Source organism: Alligator mississippiensis, chromosome 4, assembly GCF_030867095.1.
Source record: "Alligator mississippiensis isolate rAllMis1 chromosome 4, rAllMis1, whole genome shotgun sequence".
In the NCBI taxonomy this organism is placed as follows: Eukaryota; Metazoa; Chordata; order Crocodylia; family Alligatoridae; genus Alligator; species Alligator mississippiensis.
The window spans coordinates 118,292,410-118,311,088 of record NC_081827.1 but is presented as its reverse complement, the minus strand read 5'-3'; the positions used below and the strand labels follow the sequence as shown (position 1 = coordinate 118,311,088).

General features: G+C 43.3%; 1 protein-coding gene across 2 annotated transcripts in view; it reads right to left on the bottom strand.

Annotated features, from left to right (window-relative positions):
* Positions 1-7,825: 7,825 nt before the first annotated feature.
* The window catches only part of LOC102576677 (chromatin remodeling regulator CECR2), a 143,652-nt gene continuing 132,798 nt past the window's right edge, over positions 7,826-18,679 (bottom strand). For both annotated transcript variants that reach the window (XM_014609215.3, XM_014609221.3), the window contains exon 19: positions 7,826-18,382. In XM_014609215.3, the coding sequence (XP_014464701.2) occupies positions 18,377-18,382 (6 nt within the window). In that variant the 3' untranslated portion in view covers positions 7,826-18,376. The remainder of the gene's footprint in view (positions 18,383-18,679) is intronic.

Genomic DNA, 18,679 nt, shown 5'->3' with positions numbered 1-18,679 from the left:
ATGCATATCTCCCCTCTCCCATGCCTCCTTACTGAGCAGAGCACTTTGTGGAAGCATGTTTTCTAAACTGCACCTTGATCCAAGTGTGACAGTAGACAAAGTAAGGTGTGGGATGCAGCAAACTCTTTCAGCAAGACAATTCACTCATGACATTACTAAAGGACCTAGAGCTAGGCCTCAACCAACTCCAAACTCTGGGAAAGTTCAGATACAGGCCTGTATTTTGCAGCTTAGGTCCAGCTTTATTTGAAATCCAACTTCCAAGTGTCTGCCCAGTCAAACATCACAGAAGCTCTACAAACCCAAGCAGCAAAATGAGTTGAGAGTTCAGCTCAGCTTCTCAAACATCTCCAGTCTGGAACTTGCCCTGAAAGTGCATGTGTTTGCATGCAACTGCGAGTGTATGCACACTGGGCTGAAGTGGGGCTGGAGAGAAAAAAAGACTTACCTCTATTTCTAAACTATCACGTCCCTCCCTTCTCCTTGTTTTTTTCTCCTCTTCTAAACCCAAATATCTGACTCACAGCTGGATTGGATTCCTCTAGCAAACAAACCCCGTAATTTCCAGTCTAAAGGGACAGTTCACAAAATCCCATTGCTTTTAAGGAGTGTGAAAATGTTTTTTCCTGTTGTTTCACTTTATTATTCCTTTCTTTTGGCTAAAAAAGGTAGTTGCTCCTTGCCTCTGCCAGCCAGAGCTTTCTGTCTGGGTGGAGACAGAGGTAACAACTGCCTCACCCACAAAAATTCCTGTTATGTTGTTAACCTCAAGCTAAAACAGGTTTTTAGACACACACGGGTTGGATTTCCTTTTCTTCTGTGTCACTGAGCCCCACCTTCCCAAGGGCTGGCTAGCTGCAATCATTCAGTTAATACAGCTGTGTAAGTCAGTGATGCAAAAGACCCTTTTGGTCAACCAGTCATGCCCCTGCCATTGCAGAATTGATTCTTAAATGTGGTCCTCTGGGGATACCTTCAAACTAGCTTTAAATGTCCAAACCAACAGAGCTTCCACAACTTCCCTTAGGAAATTATTTCATTACTCTCACCTTCAGGAAACATTTCTTGATATTCAGCCTTTTTTTTTTTTTTTTTTTTTGCTCCCTCAGTTGCATCCCATTTCTCCTAGTATTCCCTCTTGTTCCAAAGTAAGTAATTTCCTCTCAGTCCTCAGTGTCTAAGCTCTTCACATATTTGCAGACATCAGTCTTTCCTCTTCCCTATGGAGTTATTTTATCAGTCTTGTCACAGAAACTTCTTGACCAAGAGGCACATGTGAAAGAATCACATCCCCCACGACATCACCTCCCAGTTTGGTCCGGTGAAGGCATAGGGGTTATGCTTCCCTGGGTAAGTTACATTCAAATGCAGGTACATCTCATCCATTTTCCCAGGGACACTTAAGGTAAGGAAAGTGCCTGTGATGCATCTCCCCTAGGAATCTTAAAATGAAGGCAGGTAGCTGTGTGACGTGTTTCCCCAAATGCAAATCCTGGTTCTCATCTCATTTCCTTTCTACTTTAATGAAGCATCAATGATCTTGAGTCACATACACCTGCATTTAAGCGGTTGCTATTAAGATCCATTTTATAATAGAGTTTAGGATTAAGCTGCCTCATTGCTCTATGTCCTCACAAACCTTTAAATACTAGGTACCAAGTCCTTGATTTGTGCCTGGCCCTGAAAGGGAATATTAAAGTAAATAGCACGGTAGGAGTCTCTAACTTTCCCATGAAATGATAAAAATCACAACAACAGAGAAGGTGTCACTGAATATTTGCCAAAAGGAAATGTAGGTCATCTGTGATATATTCAGATGGTTTTTGCTGCCAAGGAGAAAGTAGCAGAGTTGGGCTTCAGGTCCAAACAAAACAAGCAGCAATATGTCATCCTGCATCGACTCCATATGTCACATCCCAGTTTTCCTTGCTGGAAGAAGAAGAGAAAGGCAAGCTCCTTTACTGGTTTCCTCCCCTGAGGCACAAAAGCTTAGGGTCTTCAGAATTCCTAAAATTGCCCAGTGACAAATGCAACCAGCTCTTAGGCAGGCGCTTTTCCCAAGCATCATGAGACACATCCATCCTTCCCATCCTCAGTAGCTCTACAGTCCCCAAATATTCTCTTCTCTCAACAAGCACCTGCTTTGGCTGTGAAGAAGGGACAAGGCTGAAGTGGAACTGCCTGGCTCGCTCACTGCTCCAGCACATCATTGCTCAGAGTGACCAGAAATCTGTAAAATCTCAGTCAGTGGATAACCTGGGCTTTGGGGGACAGACCAAAGAAAATGAGATTCTTTATAACCTCTTTGCACTGGGGCAGGCTGGAAGGTTTACAAGAATAAATGTCCCTTTTGTTCAATACTGCATCCACAAAAATGGCAAAGGGGAGGGGGACAGGCAGCTGCCTCTGAGTGCACAGACTACAGGACAGGGCCTAATACTGGTTGCTCTGCTACATAATAGCTGTGCAGTGCCTCAGAGATGTAAAACCTGGGTCTGTGCCCTAAGTGGTGAAGCTGCTGGCAAGGGCTGGGCTGGCTGAGATGGTTGGTGTGGCAGCTGCCATTTTTGTGCCCCTCTAAGTGGGTGCTTGGGGCACCAGCTCACTACTGCAGCCCCTGCCTGTTTTTCTGAGGGATATGAACATTTTGGCCCCAACGTAGTCTGTAAGGCCAGCTGCACCTTGGCTGTAACTGTGCTGCAAATTCTAATTAAGCAGTTACACTAGGGATGAATCTGACCTTTTTTTAAAAAACAGCATCTATTGCAAAGTCCATCTGAATTTTTCTAAATCCCTCTCCTGGGTTCATTTTGGTTTAGCTGGAGGAAGGCCCCTCCCCAACTATCCGTCAAAGAGGAGCCGTGGATTTGATGGATTGCAGTTCTCCCTGCCTCTGCCATGGTCAAAACAAAAGGTCAAAGCCCAAGGAAACTGCAAACAACTTTTGCCCACTAGCCCCGGAAGAATTAGCATTCATTTGTGACATGAGTGAACTTTTTATGATCCCTAGATGCTGGCAGCCTCTTACGGAAAAAAATGTGGAGTTAAAAAAAAAGTGCAGGCAGGGAACATGTGGTTTCCTGGTGCTGCTGGGGCAGGAGGGGGCAGCTGCACCCAAGCAGAAAGGAAATACTGCTGCCAAGACCTGGAGAGACTCCAAGCCAGAAGGCTCTATCCCATAACAAACTCCTCCAGCTGCCTCTTCCCATGCCCACCCTTTCCTAAGAAGCCTATTCCAACACTTCCCCCATGGCCTCTTGTTCTTTACAAGAGGCTTCAGAGAAAAAGCACAGAGCTGCCAAAACTGGCAAGGGACTTCCCCCATCTGGGAGCTGATTTTCAGGCTGTTTTTATGGTACAGTAAAAGCTTCCAATTTGCACTAATGCTTGGGAGGACCAAATGTGCTCAGCAAGCAAAGCAAATCTAGCTTTTGTTCTATTATTTTGCCAGGTGCTATTTGCTGTTGGTATTTTTATGCAGCATCCTTTACCATGCTCTAGTAAATGCTGTTTTTTGGTCAAAACATTACACTGTGCTCTAATGGATTACGCTTATGTCAAGGAGTCAGGACCCCTGGGTTCTGTTGCTTCACTTCTCAGTTCCTAGGCTAAATCTATCTGTATAATGCTAATGATACTTTTTAGAGCAGGTTAATATGAAGAATTTCCATTGCACAAGAAAGTCCAGTGTTTGAAATGTTTTTTTTTTCCCTTGCAGTAGGAAGGAAAAGCCAAAATATTGAATTTTTTTGTGGAATGAGAAGTTAAAAATCAATTCCAAAATTTCACAACCAAAGAACCTTCTCATGTGACTGGACTGAAGCTGTTAATTTTGTTTTGAAGTAAATCGTGTCATTCTGAGCTGCCATGGTACCTCAGTCTCGCTCTTCTAAAATGGATTGCATCTCCTATGATGCACATATTACAATGCAGAGGGGAGTTAGCACAGCATCATGAGAGATTTAATTAGTCCTGCCAAGAAGGGGGTACCAAGAACACTCATTGCAGTTTCCGTGAGACACTGCACAAGATCAGGGTAACATAAGACTTACCCAAAATGAGAGACTGATTTGTTTCAACAAACAATTGTTTTAATTTGGGTCTATCTGACTTGAGAACATTTTGTTTAGATTTTCCTTATGGGAAAAAAAAAAAAATGAAAATAGGGGATTGTTCTTCAGCAGAAAATCAAATCTTCTGCAGGAAAACTTAATGAAAGTATAATGTTTTGAAGGGATTTTGCTATACACACCAAGGAGAGTTGAGAAATTCTATGCTGCAGTGTTCAAATCTAGTCTCCCAAAAACTCAGGCAAGTGTTTTAGATACGGTCCTTTTCTATAAGAGACATTTCACCATCACAGTGATTTTAGAAATTAGTTTGTAGTGTGGAAGCGTCTCGTCAATTACAAGCAGTCCTAATCCTTCCCATCTCAAAGATCTTACAGTCTAATTCTTAACATACTACAAAAAGAGATTAAGCAAGAGTAGGGCGGGACTAAAGGAGGAAGCACAGAGGTTACTGCAGCAAGATTGCATGGGAAGTCAGCAAGGACTGGTGTAGAACATGATGGAACAAGTTTACTCATGTACAAGTAACAAGCCTGCTGACTCCAATTTTGTAGGTGTGGCTGTAGAAGTGGATGTTGAGTGACCTGAATGGAGCGGGGGGTGGTGTTCATGGCCTCATGGGTCAGTTTTGGGACATACAGTTCCATGCCCAGAGGGCAGGTAAGAAAGTTAATGATGGGGCAGAGAGGAAGGGGACTTCTACTGGGCACTGCAATAAAACAAAAAACAAAACAACCCTGGCCCCTTTTTTATTCAAGTTAACATTAAGTAGACAACTGGACTGAAACAGATGGGCAATAAATGGGTGCAGCAGGGCTCCTGATCCTCATTTCCAGGCAGAAAGGATCTAGGGATGAATGTTGAGTCCGAAGGATTAAAAAGGGCTCTGCTTGCAGTTCCCTGTGTGGGATGTGGTCCACCCAATGGAAAAACAAGAGCAAAGCATGAGAGTCGCAGGCAGCAAAAACTAGAAAGAAGGAGAATGCAGAATTGGAGGACATGGCCTGGGCTGATGCTCCTCATTACAACCACGACAGCAGTTTGTTGAGATTAGAACAGATGAGCTTTGTCTCCGTCTCTGCTGACTCTTGAGCTTTCTCAGCCACTATTGCTTCTTTTCAGTGACTGGTTTCAATTAGTGTCAATTCATTTCAGAGCTGGTTTAGCCTGAGGATTGGACTCTTCCTCCCGCCTCCCACTCCTCCACCACTACCAATCCCCTATGACCCAAATGCTTCCTGGAATTGAGGGAGCAGCAGAATTCTTTCCTTCCAAAATTGGACAATTCCCTGTTCCCCAGCTCTGAACTCTGGCCTCTGCACATATGGATGTGGGAAGCGGGAGGTGGTAGTGAAATGTGACAAAATGACCCTTTGTTCTCCACTCAGGAGCTAAGGGATTGCATCTCTCTTGATGCCCATGGGCGGATCTAGGACTTTGAAAAGGGGAGTGCAGATGATGCACTGCACTATTTCATATAAGATAACACATTCTTCTCCAGTTAAAAAGAAACTAGAAGCTTTAATAGTATGGTAGGGACCTATGGCTATATTATTCATTTTAAGATTGAAGCAAAAAACAAATATAACTTTAGTGGAACATGACTTGATCTGCTATATTAAGTATAACAAAAAACAAACAAGGTCAATAACCAAGCAAATTAAATGTACCTCTCACTTGGATTCAGAAAACAAAATCTAGCTTTCTTGAGCATCTTGACAATGTGTCCAACTTTTCATTAGCAGTGATCTCCACATCTGAGTTAATGTTCAACATTGCCAGTCCATTGAGTTGCTCTTCACCCATTGTTGAACAAAGCCAACTTTTAAGTCTCTGACACAGATTTTTTTGTGGTATGTTTATTGTACCAGCTGTAGAGTTGGGAGAGCTGTTGGATAAAGGTGACTTGAGAAAGGGCACATGATGCCTAGAAGTTTGTCCAACAGCTCTCCCAACTCTACAGCTGCTCCAATAAACTTATCACAAAAATGCTTGCCTGGAAAACAGTAAATACTGTAGTTAACCTAACTAAAATCTATAGGATACAGCACTGCAGAAATGTAGAGAAGAAGAATGCACAGATATATGGTCTGGGCCATCTTGAAGTGCTACCTTAAAAGGCAAGCCCAGGCTTTCACTACTGTTCTTCATGTATCTGCATGGGCTTGGTGCAGGTAGCCCAGCCTACTATGCACATGGAAGAGCTGCACTGTGAAGAGCATGGCTCAGGACCCCAGGCTGCTTAACCCATTTCCTGCTGGCTTCAGAGTGGGCAGTTTGCTCTTCCATTGCAGCAGCTGCACTGGAAGGTGGGGGGCTGGAGCAAGAGGGGACAGGACTTTCATCCAGAGTCCTGGCTCCCAGGAGCCCAGCCCAGTCACTTACCCCAGTCCCTCCTGACTTCAGTACCGACAGTTCACCGACTAGGGCAACAGCTGCACTGGCCATGTGGTGGGGAGGGTGGAAAGAGGGTTGGGACTTTTACCAGGAGCAGCATGTGCCCTGAAGTCTTGGAGCCCTACCATAGTTCCTACTGCTTACCCTATCCCTCTCTCTCTGACTGCTCCTCCCCCATCTCCCTTCTACCAGCTTGTGCCTCCCCCTCCAAGGCACTAAGTATGTCAGGCTTCCTCAATGCAGCTAAGTAAAGCAGCAATTAAGAGGGATGCATCTGCATCACCACACCCCCTCTGTATCCACCCCTGCTCACACCCACCTTCTCCTCAGAGGAACAGATTTCATCCTACAGCCTTAGAAACTATGACGTACCAAGACTCCAATGGAGAAGCACATTGTCTGCTCATTGCTCCTACCTTGCATCACAGAGAGGTGGCCAGATGGCAACAGCAGCAACTGGAAAGGGAGTTCTGACACTCATCGATGTTTCGTCCACCCTTGCTGTAGAACTATTGTTTATCATGTTATCCCTTGCTTCATGACTTGGGGCTCTCTGAATGTCCTGTCAGCAAAAGGCACAAGCTTCTGTGGGTTTAAGTGCAAGGTGCCAGCACATGAGACAACTAAGGTGGTGAATAATAATATAGCGAGTTGTCACTAACTTATATTATCAAGTAAAAAGTTCTTCTTTCAGTCAATGGGTGCAATATGCACTTATACGAGGAGCAGAGATAGCGTAGGAGACTCGGGAGATAGGTTTTTATTGCCAGAAACCAAAAAATTGGCTGAATTGTTCTAAAATTTGATTTTTCCATCTTGAAAGTGCAGCCAACGGCAACATCCACATGATGCTAAGTCACTATTTGGAAGGTTCTACAGACCTTCAGAAGAAATGCTCTTATTCTTGCGGAGAGCGTTGTTTGATCAATAACTGTAAAGCCAACTTTGATAACGATTGTTTTGCTTTCATTTCTATTCAGAGAAAGGAGGGTCTGGAAAGAGAGAGTGTGGGTCTCCCATCACACTACTTAGACTTAAAACTGACTGGAGCAAAAAAAAGATGAGCATAACAGTTGAGAGACTGGTCCTATAGTGGCTCATGGTGGACAGCTGATGCCATTTAATTTCCAGACCCAGAGAATTCTTATGCAGACAGCGGCATTAGGAAGAGGAAATCCCAAGAAGGTGGCCAATGAGTTTTGGTAGATACTCTTGTATAAATGATCTACAGGACATTTCCAGGTGTTAGGATTTTCAGGATTACAGCTCAAAATGCCTTTGTACAAGAAGCACCTCTGTCAACTATACAAATACACAGGAAACCATTCAGGAGGCAACAAAACACACACACACAGAGCAAGGGTGGTTGCTATTTTAAGAATGTACTTTATACAAAATAACCAGTTTATATGGAAATAAATCTACAGACCACCAAGGATCAAGCTTTTAAAAAAGTTCTTAAAAAAATTACCCAAACACACAGTATTAAACTAACTATTGAGGTAACTGTCGCTCTCGGGGAACAAAGGTAATCAGCAGACCAAGACAAAATATACACAATATAAAAATAAATAGCATTCCCCTTTCCAGTATTGACCAGGAAAGTTCACACAGCTTTGCAGCAGCAGGAGAGAAAAGGATCCCTGACACTGTGCTCCATAGGCAGGGGAAACTATGACCAGGGCTACCAGGAGCAACGGAGAAGGCAGCAGAGTGAGGTACCTGAGCCCCAGCCGGGGTGGGGGAGGAACATGTGGGAAGTTAGGGGAGGAATTCATCAGAAGCTATTCTTATATTGGATGCTTTTAAGATATCAAATGCAACCTCTACAAAGAAATGCTGAGCTTTTCCTGCACAGTCAGTTTGTTGCAGCACAGACAGTTGACCAGCTTCATTTCAAACTGAATTTAGAACAAGCAAGGCCAGGCCTGCAAACAAGTCCTGCACTCCTGCCAATGCTGCAGCGTGCAGCCCAGTGCATGTCAGATTCCCCCGAAGCACGTGGAGTTGGTACAGAGTTATTTTCACAGTTTGGTGTTGGAGGTCTCTGCTGCAGCAGCAATTCAGTCTCGTTGCTCAGAAGCAGTTGCAACTGCTGTTACACTGCCTCCCTACCCGCTCCCCAAAATAAAATAAAACAGCTTTTCCCAGAAAGAGAAAAGCCCCATGCTTCACCCTCAGACTCAGACAGACAAATTACATTCTTTACAAACTTACAATAATACACAATCCCCAACATGTCCCAAAAACCCAATTTTGAAAGGAGAGAGGAGCAAGGACTTCCTAACCTCCCCTCAATGCAAAGTCAAACTGTAGCAGGCAGGCCTCAGTTCCTGGACAACCCAACATATAATACGCACCTAACTGTAGCTGGAAGCCGAGGGTTAGAAAGAACAATGTGTTTCAGCAGCAGGCAGGGGTCCCCCTTCCACCACACTCTTCTGTCTAGAACTAGTCTACAGAAAATGCCTGTCCTTGTCAACCTCCTTGCTTTCCTTCCCTTCTCAATGCAGGGCAGTAAACAGGTCTCAGTTGGCTGCTTGGACCAAAGCAGTACTTACTGCGGCAGCAGAGACAGCACATCAATGCCTTTATGCATCAGGGTATTCGTCAGCAACAGACAAGAGGAACCCAGATTGTGGTCAGTGGAGTCCTACAGTGCACCTAACCTCATGGTTGACCTCTCCCTCTAACCGAAGGGAAAGGACAAAACTGCCTCACCATGTATGCTTTTATTGCTGATGAACTCAGGTAGCTACATATATCAATCTATCAAGTAAGGAGGAGGTACAAGCATGGTAGGTGAGCACAATACATTTTAAACCTAAGCTGTCATCAAGGCAGGAGGAAGGAAGGGGGGAAAAAGAAATGTCAAGCACCATGAAGTTTGGGAATCCAAGAGAAACCAGTCTGGGGACAAAGAACAAGCAATTCCCCCTCAGGAGCAGTTCCTTAGGGCTATGCAGGAAGGGCATTCATTTGCTTCCAAAGGCAGCTTAATTTTAGTGAGACAAGCAATGCTGAGTTCAGGCCAACTGTGCGTGTGTGTGTATACACAGGGCACTTGTACATGAGTGCAGAGGCTGCTCCGACACACTGGAATTCCAGCACGTCAGATCAGACTCAGTGAATCAAGTCTGCTGGAGTGTGGTAGTTACCATGCTCCAGCAGCCTCCTGTGTCTCGTGTATCAGCATCTCAGTGCTTAAAAATGGCAGCGGGGGTGCTTGAACTAAAGCTTGTTCGATGCGGCATAATTAGACTGGCACTCAGAGCTGCTCTAATTAAAGAGCTGTGCACCCCCAGCCCTCGGAGCATGTGTAAAAGTGCATGTGTAAAGGGGGCGGCTCCCATATTTCTTGGATCAGCCCCCCACTCCCATTAGTCATAAGAGCTCTACTCTGAGTATTTCACAGTGACCAGTCCAGAGCTGCAGTGAAGCCTGCAGAGTGAAAGAGGCTTGAAATGAAGGAGTAGGAAGAGGGAAAATGCTGATGCACAACAGGGGAAAGCCACAGAGCTTAGATTCAAAAGGGCAGGGAGGTATCTGGCAATCACCAAGGTAGGCCACCCCTCCTACTTAGGTCAACCTACTGAGTCCATTCAAATACGTTAGACAATTGGCAGCTCTCCTCAATTCACTGATGTTATAGCCAGAGGCAATCATTAGGATTATCTAGCCTGATTGCTTGCACAAGGGCCAAAGGATCTCAACAACCATCACTGTGTCATGAAAAAGATTCATCTTCAAATTTACCCATTTCTTGGGTTTTTCAGCAATAAAGGGCAGGATTTTAGATGGTTCTCTCTTTCCTTTGATAGGGATCAAATCCAAATTTATACTCAGCCCTGAATAATGGCCATGTGCCAAACGTACACCCCCTTCAAGCGATGGAACCAACTCCTATTTGCTCTCCCTACACACCTGGCTTTCTCCCCTTGACCTCTGTGATGAGCTCCATCTGTATCAAAAGAGGGAAGAACTTCCCTAGTGGAAGTACAGAAAACTGGTAGGTGACATGAATCAGTGCACCGTTGGCCGTATTGCTACAACATCTCACCACTTCACTACAGCAAGCAAGAACCAGTAGCTAAGGGAAGGAGTGCTGCCAAAAGGTTACAACTTGGAATGCACGCTTAGATCATCCTGATTCCCAAGTCAAAATGCACGTTGACCTGACTCCCCCATGTACAGGGGACTGAATTAATCCAGTTCTCCTCTCTCTCATTCAAAGACACTTGGAAAAGAGGAGAGGTTTTTTCTGGGTTGTTTTTTTTAATTCTCCTTCCAAATGGTGGGGTGGAAGGGAGGTGGGAAGCAAAGAGTAAAGAGAGAACAACAGCATTCTAGCTAGGATCATTATGTGCCAGTTAAAAGTACTTTCCTTCCGCATGGCCGGCAGGGGACCTGCAAAACTGGAATGTGTTTTACCCCATCTGTATGTTAAACAGATACAGATGGGGAAAGGCTGAAGGTCAGTGTGAGACAGACGCCTTCTTGGTTACAATTAGGACAAGCTTTTAAAAGCCTGTCACATGACCTGCAGCTGCACCACCACTTTTCATAACCTGCCTTCTTAATATCAGCCTTACAGAGACTACAGTGTTCACACACCTGCTGCTGTTCAAACCCTCATGCCATGCACAAAGCAGAACAAAAATGCTATGACAACTAGCCCTCTACACCAGTGGGCTCCAGTAAAAACTTTTACAGGATGACATCACCATGAAAACAGATCCAGCTGCACTGCTGCTCTGGGACAACAGAAACCACTAGCACCCACACCATTACTCGTACTATTGTTCATTCTGAGGGACCCTTAGGATAAAAGGGACTGCTGATTTACCATTAAGCATGACTTTGTTCAGCATCATCCCCTCCTCACTTCCACATGTCCCCCACCCCAGCCAGAAATACTGCTACACAATGCAGGGAAGGCAACCCCCAGAGTGTCTCCACACTTCTACCTTGAAACTGAGGACATAGCAATAAAGAGACACAGCTGACTGAGAATAGCAGAAGAGAAAATACAACAGGCTATTGCTTAATTATAGCCTTTTTTAATAGAGGAGTGAATGAAGACAAGCTGGAGGGGAACTAGTTTTCACAAAAATGGAAGCCCCCCCCTTTCCTTTGCTAGAGCTGTGACTAGCTTTCTGTTAAACCATCAGTTTGGATACCTCTCCAAGCCTCCAATCCAGATTTTCCAAACTGCACTACCCATAAGGCTCCTGTTAAGAGAACTGTGTCTGAATTTGTCAGGTGTAACTGCTGAACAAGAAAATCAGGAAGGTCTACTTTTGCAACAAGTCTCTTTACATCTTTTGAAGTCACCAAGCTTGGCCTAGAAACTGTAAATTTGTAAAAGGGACTGGTGCTTTTAACTATTTTGGGGTGGTCTGACAGGTACAATTTGAAATTAATACAGTAAAAGCTCTGTTATCCGGCATCCCCCGGGACTGGGGGATGCCAGATAACAAAATATGTTGGTTAATTGAGAGGCCCAAGCAGGCGTCTTTGCCCGTTTGGGCTGCTGCTTCTCCCACTTTGCCCTGGGCCATGGGGGCTCAGAGAAACCGGAAGTGCCATGGTGGGCACTTCCGGTTTCACTTTACCTTACAAGCCAGCATGCTGGTTAATAGAGCATGCCAGCTTGTAAGGTGCCAGTTAACGGAGCTTTTGCTGTAGTTATATTATCACTGATTCCACAAAGAGTTCATGGCTTCCAAACTGCATTGGATGTAGCTTAATCAGCTTGCAGCCAAAGACAGCAGACTTCAGAATACTCTTATTTGAATTGCCAGGGCATGTAAAGTTTAAGGTGCTGCCAAATGCAGGAGTTCCACCAAGATCCGTGTGCTGGAGTTCACATAAATGACAGCAAGTCTATGGAGATAGCAAACACTACATACTATCCACAGGAACAAAAAGACCAAGACCCCTGGGATAGTGTATACAACTGTGCTGGGGCCACTTAAAATAAAAAAGCAAGGCATACTTTTTACAGAGGTGACATACAACCTCATGATCAACAAGTCCAAGCTACACAGGCCAAAATGCATTCTGATCCAATGGAAAGGAAAGAGGTTTCACAGAGTGTCTTGTGAATGCAAAACATTTTCCAAGAGTCTGTCTGTACAATATTTGTTCTAAACATTATGTGGCCTTGTTTTTACACCAAATCTAGAATTACAGCAAAACGTTCTCAGAATGCTTTCATACGTGATTGGCTTAACATGCTTTCTAAATAAGAATCGACTGCTTGCTTATTTATGTTACATTAGGACTTGGGGTTCCAAAGAGGGAGCATGGGGGCCCACTGGATTTTTGCTAAAAAGTTAACTGTAAACACTGCAGTGATTAGAAGTCAGATGCTTGAGAAAAGACAGTTTAAATTAGAAGTTGCATTTCTTCTACTTCTGATACCATGCCTACAAATCACTTCTGTCTACCACTGGTTGGGAAAACAGGAATCTCTGGGTACTGTCTGGTTAACTTAATAAGCAGGGTTTTAATTTAAGTTGTATCGAGGATGGTGGACAAAACCCTCTTGCCACAAGGTATTTAAGTTAGAAGGAAAAGAACAAAGAGAAGACAACTAATGCTAGGGAAGGACTAAAAGAGCTAAGGAGTAGCAAGAAGAGGTGCAAGAGGAAAACGAGAAGGTCGAAATGCAAATGCATGTACACAAATGTATGTATGCAAATACAAGCAGTATGGGGAACAGAATTGCTCAATTACTACTTTGCCTTAGTTTTCACAAAAAGCTGCAACCACACAGCTCACAAAAATAATAAAGACAAAGAAAAGGAAAGGCCAAGCAACATGGTAATTAAAGACAGCATTAGAGAATTTTTGTTTAATTTGAATTTAAGTTGGCAGGCCTGATGAAATTCATCTCAGGGTCCTGAAGGAACTGGCAGAAGGGATCTAAGAACCACTGGCAATATTACCATACTTGCATACCACAAATACCCTTTTCCCTAGAATCATCCCTCCAAAACTGGGATGTGTGTCTTGAGCAAGGAAAGTACATTTTTCTTTGCTGGAATAGAAGCAAGAAAGAACAGAAACAAGCAGACACTACTGCAAGATGATTGCTATGCTGCTTCTTTCTCTGCCAGCTTCAAGGAAAGAGGGGACAGAATTCACCTTTCAAGGACAGAGCTATAGTATTAACGCCCCCACAGCATTTGTGGTCAGTATCCCCTGCAGTTAGCATTCAGCCACAAAAGGAAAAATCTTTTTTTCTTCATTCTGACTTCCCAAAACAACGTGTGCATCTGATTTGAAGGCACCAGGTATATGAGAAAGTAAGGTCTTAAAGGTGGAGGAGACAGGAGAGGTTTCAGAGGCCTGGAAAAGAGCTAAAATAGTGCCCATCTTTAACAAGAGGAAAAAGGAGGATCTGGAGAGTTATAGATTGGTCAGCTTGGAAGTTCAATACCCTAGAAGCTACCAGAGCAAACTATAAAAATAGTCAATTTGTAAATACCTGGAAGAGGAAAAGCTGATCACTAGCAGCCAGCATGGATTTGCTGTGAGCACACTGTGCCAAACCAACTTGGAGGCTTTTGATAAAGTCTCATTCAACATAAGTAAAATGGATATTGCAGGCTACATAAAATTACTGTAAGATGGATACATAATTGGCTCAATAACTGCAAACAGAGGGTATTAAAATGAATCAAATCTCAGAGCGGCAGATTTCAATCGAGTTTCCCAGGAGTCTGTCCCCAGTCCGTTTATTAATTACCTGGATAGGAGAAGAGAGCACTTTCTAATCAAGTCTGCCAATGACAAAACTGGGAAGGATTGCAGACATTTTGGAGGACAGGAGTAGAATTCAAAATGATCCTGACAGATTGGAGAGCTGGACTAGAAAGAGGAGAATAAAGTTCACTGCAGAAAAATGTAGGGTGCAACATTAGTTGGAAGAATAAATCAAATGCACAAATACAGGGTGAAAGAAAACTGGACTCCATATTTTAAGAAGGATGTGGATAAATTAGAGAGGGTCCAGATGCAGGTAACAAAAATGATAATGGGGTTAAGGCGGCAAGCCACAGGAGGAAAGGGTGAGCCAGGCATATTATTCTCAGAGAAAGGAGACTTAAGGGGGAGATGATTGCAGTTTTCATATATTTGAAAGGCTGCCATAAAGAAGAGGTGGAACAACTGTTCTTCCTTACCACAGAAGGTAGGACAAAGCAATGGCTTTAATTAGCAGCAGAAGTAGATTTTGACTATATCTCTTGATAAACTTCCTTACTATTAGGACAGTAAAGCAGTGGAACACATTGCTCAGGAAAGTTGTGGAATCTCTTTCACTGGAGGACTTTAAGAGGAGACTGAATAAGCATCAAAGATGATTTAGGATGTGCATACCTGCACTTGTAGGGGGAGACACCAGATGACCTGCAGGGTCCCTTCCATCTCTTTGATTCCCATCCTGCTCACTGCACGCCCTGTAGGGCAGGGAGTGAGTAAGTTACAAACAGGGCACACAGTGCCTAGTGAGATGAAGTCCTGATACTTTACTGGGATTCCACAGTGCTGTAATAAAATTAACATCTATTTACAAAATGCTTGATAATCAGAAATGAAGACTCAACAAACAGCTTTCTCTTTCTAAGATACCTGGTACATCCTGCTCCTATATCCTAATCATGGTTCCTTTATGTACATTTCTAACATAAATCATGGGCCATCACAACTGTAGCCAATGCTTTGATTATATATAAACTATACATTCTACTGGAGCCACTTACCCAACCAGAGACCTTCCTAGAATGAATCGGCTACAAAATCCTGTCTCTTGTCCATATGTAGCTCACATTTGTTCCTTCCCTCCCCTCCACATCATCTCCACTAGGTCAAGAGATGACAGTATTTTCATTTCACACTTAATGCACGTGGTGTTCAAAACACCTGCCACTACTTTCCATTCCATGACCCTGTCCAAAGCACCACTGTTTTTGTTATCAGACTGACACCCGACCATCCATATACACTATGATCACCCCTAGGACCCAGTTTTCATTGCTGCAGGCCCACAGAGTGCTTCACTGCATTCTCCATAGCTTCCAAACTTTCCTGATCCACAAAGAATGACAGAGAGCTTATAGTAATTTGAGAAGTATTTTCAACATTTGGGATAACTGCCAACCAAGTGAAGGGCATATTCTGGTAGGACAGGAGTTGTTTGTAGAAAATTAATTCAGTTTCCAGAGTTTCAAAGAATACTTTGCCACAGAGTTCCTTGGTTTTTAAATGTTCTTTCCATTTAAAATGAGCTGAAAGGTATTTTCTGAGCAGAAGCAACTGATGTATTAAAAGTGTTTCCTAGATTTATCATCTGGAAATTTGAATATATCTGTATTTTTAATAAATATTTGTCACTGTTTCAGTATTTCTAGTCAGTGAATAGGGCCAAGTGTGTTTTGAATGGGAAGATACTACTCGACTCCCGTTCATTCTAGTGAGAAGCAATATATCCTGTGCGCCAACCAACACCACACTACCAGGAATAGCTGCTGCTTGTTTGCGGAATATAATTTAAAAAAAACCAAACAATTAAGACCAACTTGGCCAAATCAATGTTCTGCATAATGAGATCTGTGAAAGAACTTTCACAGAAGCTTTGCTATAATTTGTTTACAGGACTAGGTTTGGGCATGAACTAAATAATCTGAGCGTTGTTATAACAGTGAACAGACACCACTCACGTGAACATGGAGAAAAGATAACTGTGTGCTATAAATATCCTTGCCACACACTATTTCTGTGACTCTAGTGGGAATAAAATTACAGCAACCTGCATCTAGGTAAGAGTACACAAAAATTAAGGGGTGCAATTACACTCTTGTTATGCTTGCAGGCACAGGGCTTCGAAAATGCCTGTAACCCCAGTCTGTACTATGAGCAGTAAAAAGCAACAGAACAGAAAGGATGCGTAGTAAGCATAGTATTAAAATGTTAGTCTTTCCTCATCCTCATAGTTAAAAGAATGCTTTTTTTTTTTTTTTTTAAGTTTAGGGTTTTTGTTACTCACCAGAGCTCTGAACAAATCTAGTAATGCCACAGGGGCTAGGCAAAAATACTTCATACTCAGAGGATGCATTTCAGAGACTCTGGTATTGATTTGGAAAAGACTGCTGGTGGACGCTAAAGGCATGATAACCCAGCAAATGAAGGTGCAATTGCAATCTACCCAGCACATCTAACTATAGCATAAAAGATGCAATGGTACCAACTACGTGCTAACAAGCAAAGTGGTTACATACTCCGATTGCTAGAACACGCTCAGGCCTGTGCTATTACATCTTCATTGCTATCATTACCCCTTCTCACTGCAGAGACATACCCTCAACTCTAACCAGCACCACACCCTGTTATCAATACCAGAGATCTATATAGTTTCACCAGTATACCTCAGTCTTGCTATACAACATCACCTTATTAGCTCCTAATGCCAATCTGTCTGCCTGTTTGGTAGCTTCCTATGAAATGGACAAAAATCTCTCTCTAAAGGCATAGGTGAAAATCTACCAAACTCATTTAACTTTTAAATTAAAGCTACATTTAAATCCATGTCTCTTGTCAGGAAAATCTACTGCACTAACCTAAGGCAGTCTTGCTCTTCTCCCAAATGCCACACTTAATGATTTTATCTAGAAAAAAAAAAAAATTCCAACTCACCCTTATCTACTAACTTGCAAATGTCAAAGTTGGGGCCTCAGTTGGAAAAATTCTTTGCAAAGATCAGACGGATCCTTCTCTTAAAGCAGTTTCATGCTCCTATCCCACACATAAGCTGGAGTTGTCAGGAATTACGAGAGACTATCCATCTGTTGCTGCTTTGCTGGTATCAGGAGGCAAGAACAGCAAAATTGCTCTGAGAGAAAACTGGGAACATTTCTATTCCTCTCTCTGTTCTGGGAGGTGTTACATGCTAGCACCGTATTTGCTCCAACAAAGTTAACTTTATGATACTACTCCATGACCTCGTCTTCAAACTGCACTGCTTCAACTGAAGCACAGAGCACCATCTGCAATGTTCTGAGACATGAATGACTGGGATCACAATTGTCAGGCAAGGTTGCTACTCTGGTCTAGGGGGCAATGCCATGAGATCTGTCCTGGTTTCAATTCCTGGTCCTGGTTTACTTGTTCCCCATGATGACAGGAGCTGGAAGTGCACTCAACCTGTGGATGAGAGAGTGGAGTGCCATGTTTTGCTCCTGAGAAATCCCTGCGATCAATTCAAGAGTAGTGTCTCAGCCTCAGAGTACTGGAACGAGGGTGGGGAAGATTAAAAAAATTACAAACAGTTCCATCATCTTCCCCCACTGCCCTAGACTGAAAGATTTCAGTGTGACATGATTGTAAACAGTTAAGGATCACCCCAGTGCTATGCCCACTACAAATTGGGCCCCACCCCCTCCCCCCATTATGTACAATACATTCACCAACAACAAAAATTTATTTAAAAAGGCAACAGGTAAATTCTGTAAACTGGATGCAGCTCCAAACACACACATTAATACTACAAGTAAATTCCATCATCATCCTCTTCCACCCTGAAAAAATATACCTGAGTTTAGCAGTTCATGAAAATTTCAATCCCCATACCTCCCTACCCAAACCCTTCAAACCCTGAACAAGAGACAGTCCTCAGTCTTAAAAGCCACCAGTTTGAGATGCTTCCTCTGTGCTGTTGAGATCAGTCATTCAGCTGGCCATGGACCCACAACTACTCCATGTTTAAAAACACAAAAGCCATCATGGCATCATGTTCCATGTGACTCTGGAAGCTATGTGCTGCTACGGATTGCGGAGTCCAACCCTTTTCCCCTTGTCCAAATCACATGTGGCTTTCATTTTCTCAGGGTTCTTCCCTCTGTGGACTAGCTCTGGAAAAAGGGGAAAAAAATTTAATGTTTACCAGGGGGTGGGAGGGAGGGTACAAAGAAAAAGCTCCCTCATTTACATAATATTTGTAACAGGAGAGTTGGTCCCAGGTAATATCTGCAATCAGGGATCCAGTTATGATTACTAGGATCCCCTTCATATGTCATTTCACCCCTCCTTCCCTGCCAATACTTAATAGATTTCCTTACCTCCCCCCATTCTAAACCCACTTTCAAATATTTTACTTTTTAATCAGGGAAGAGAAAAATTCTCATCTGAACTTTTTTCTTTGGTGGCTC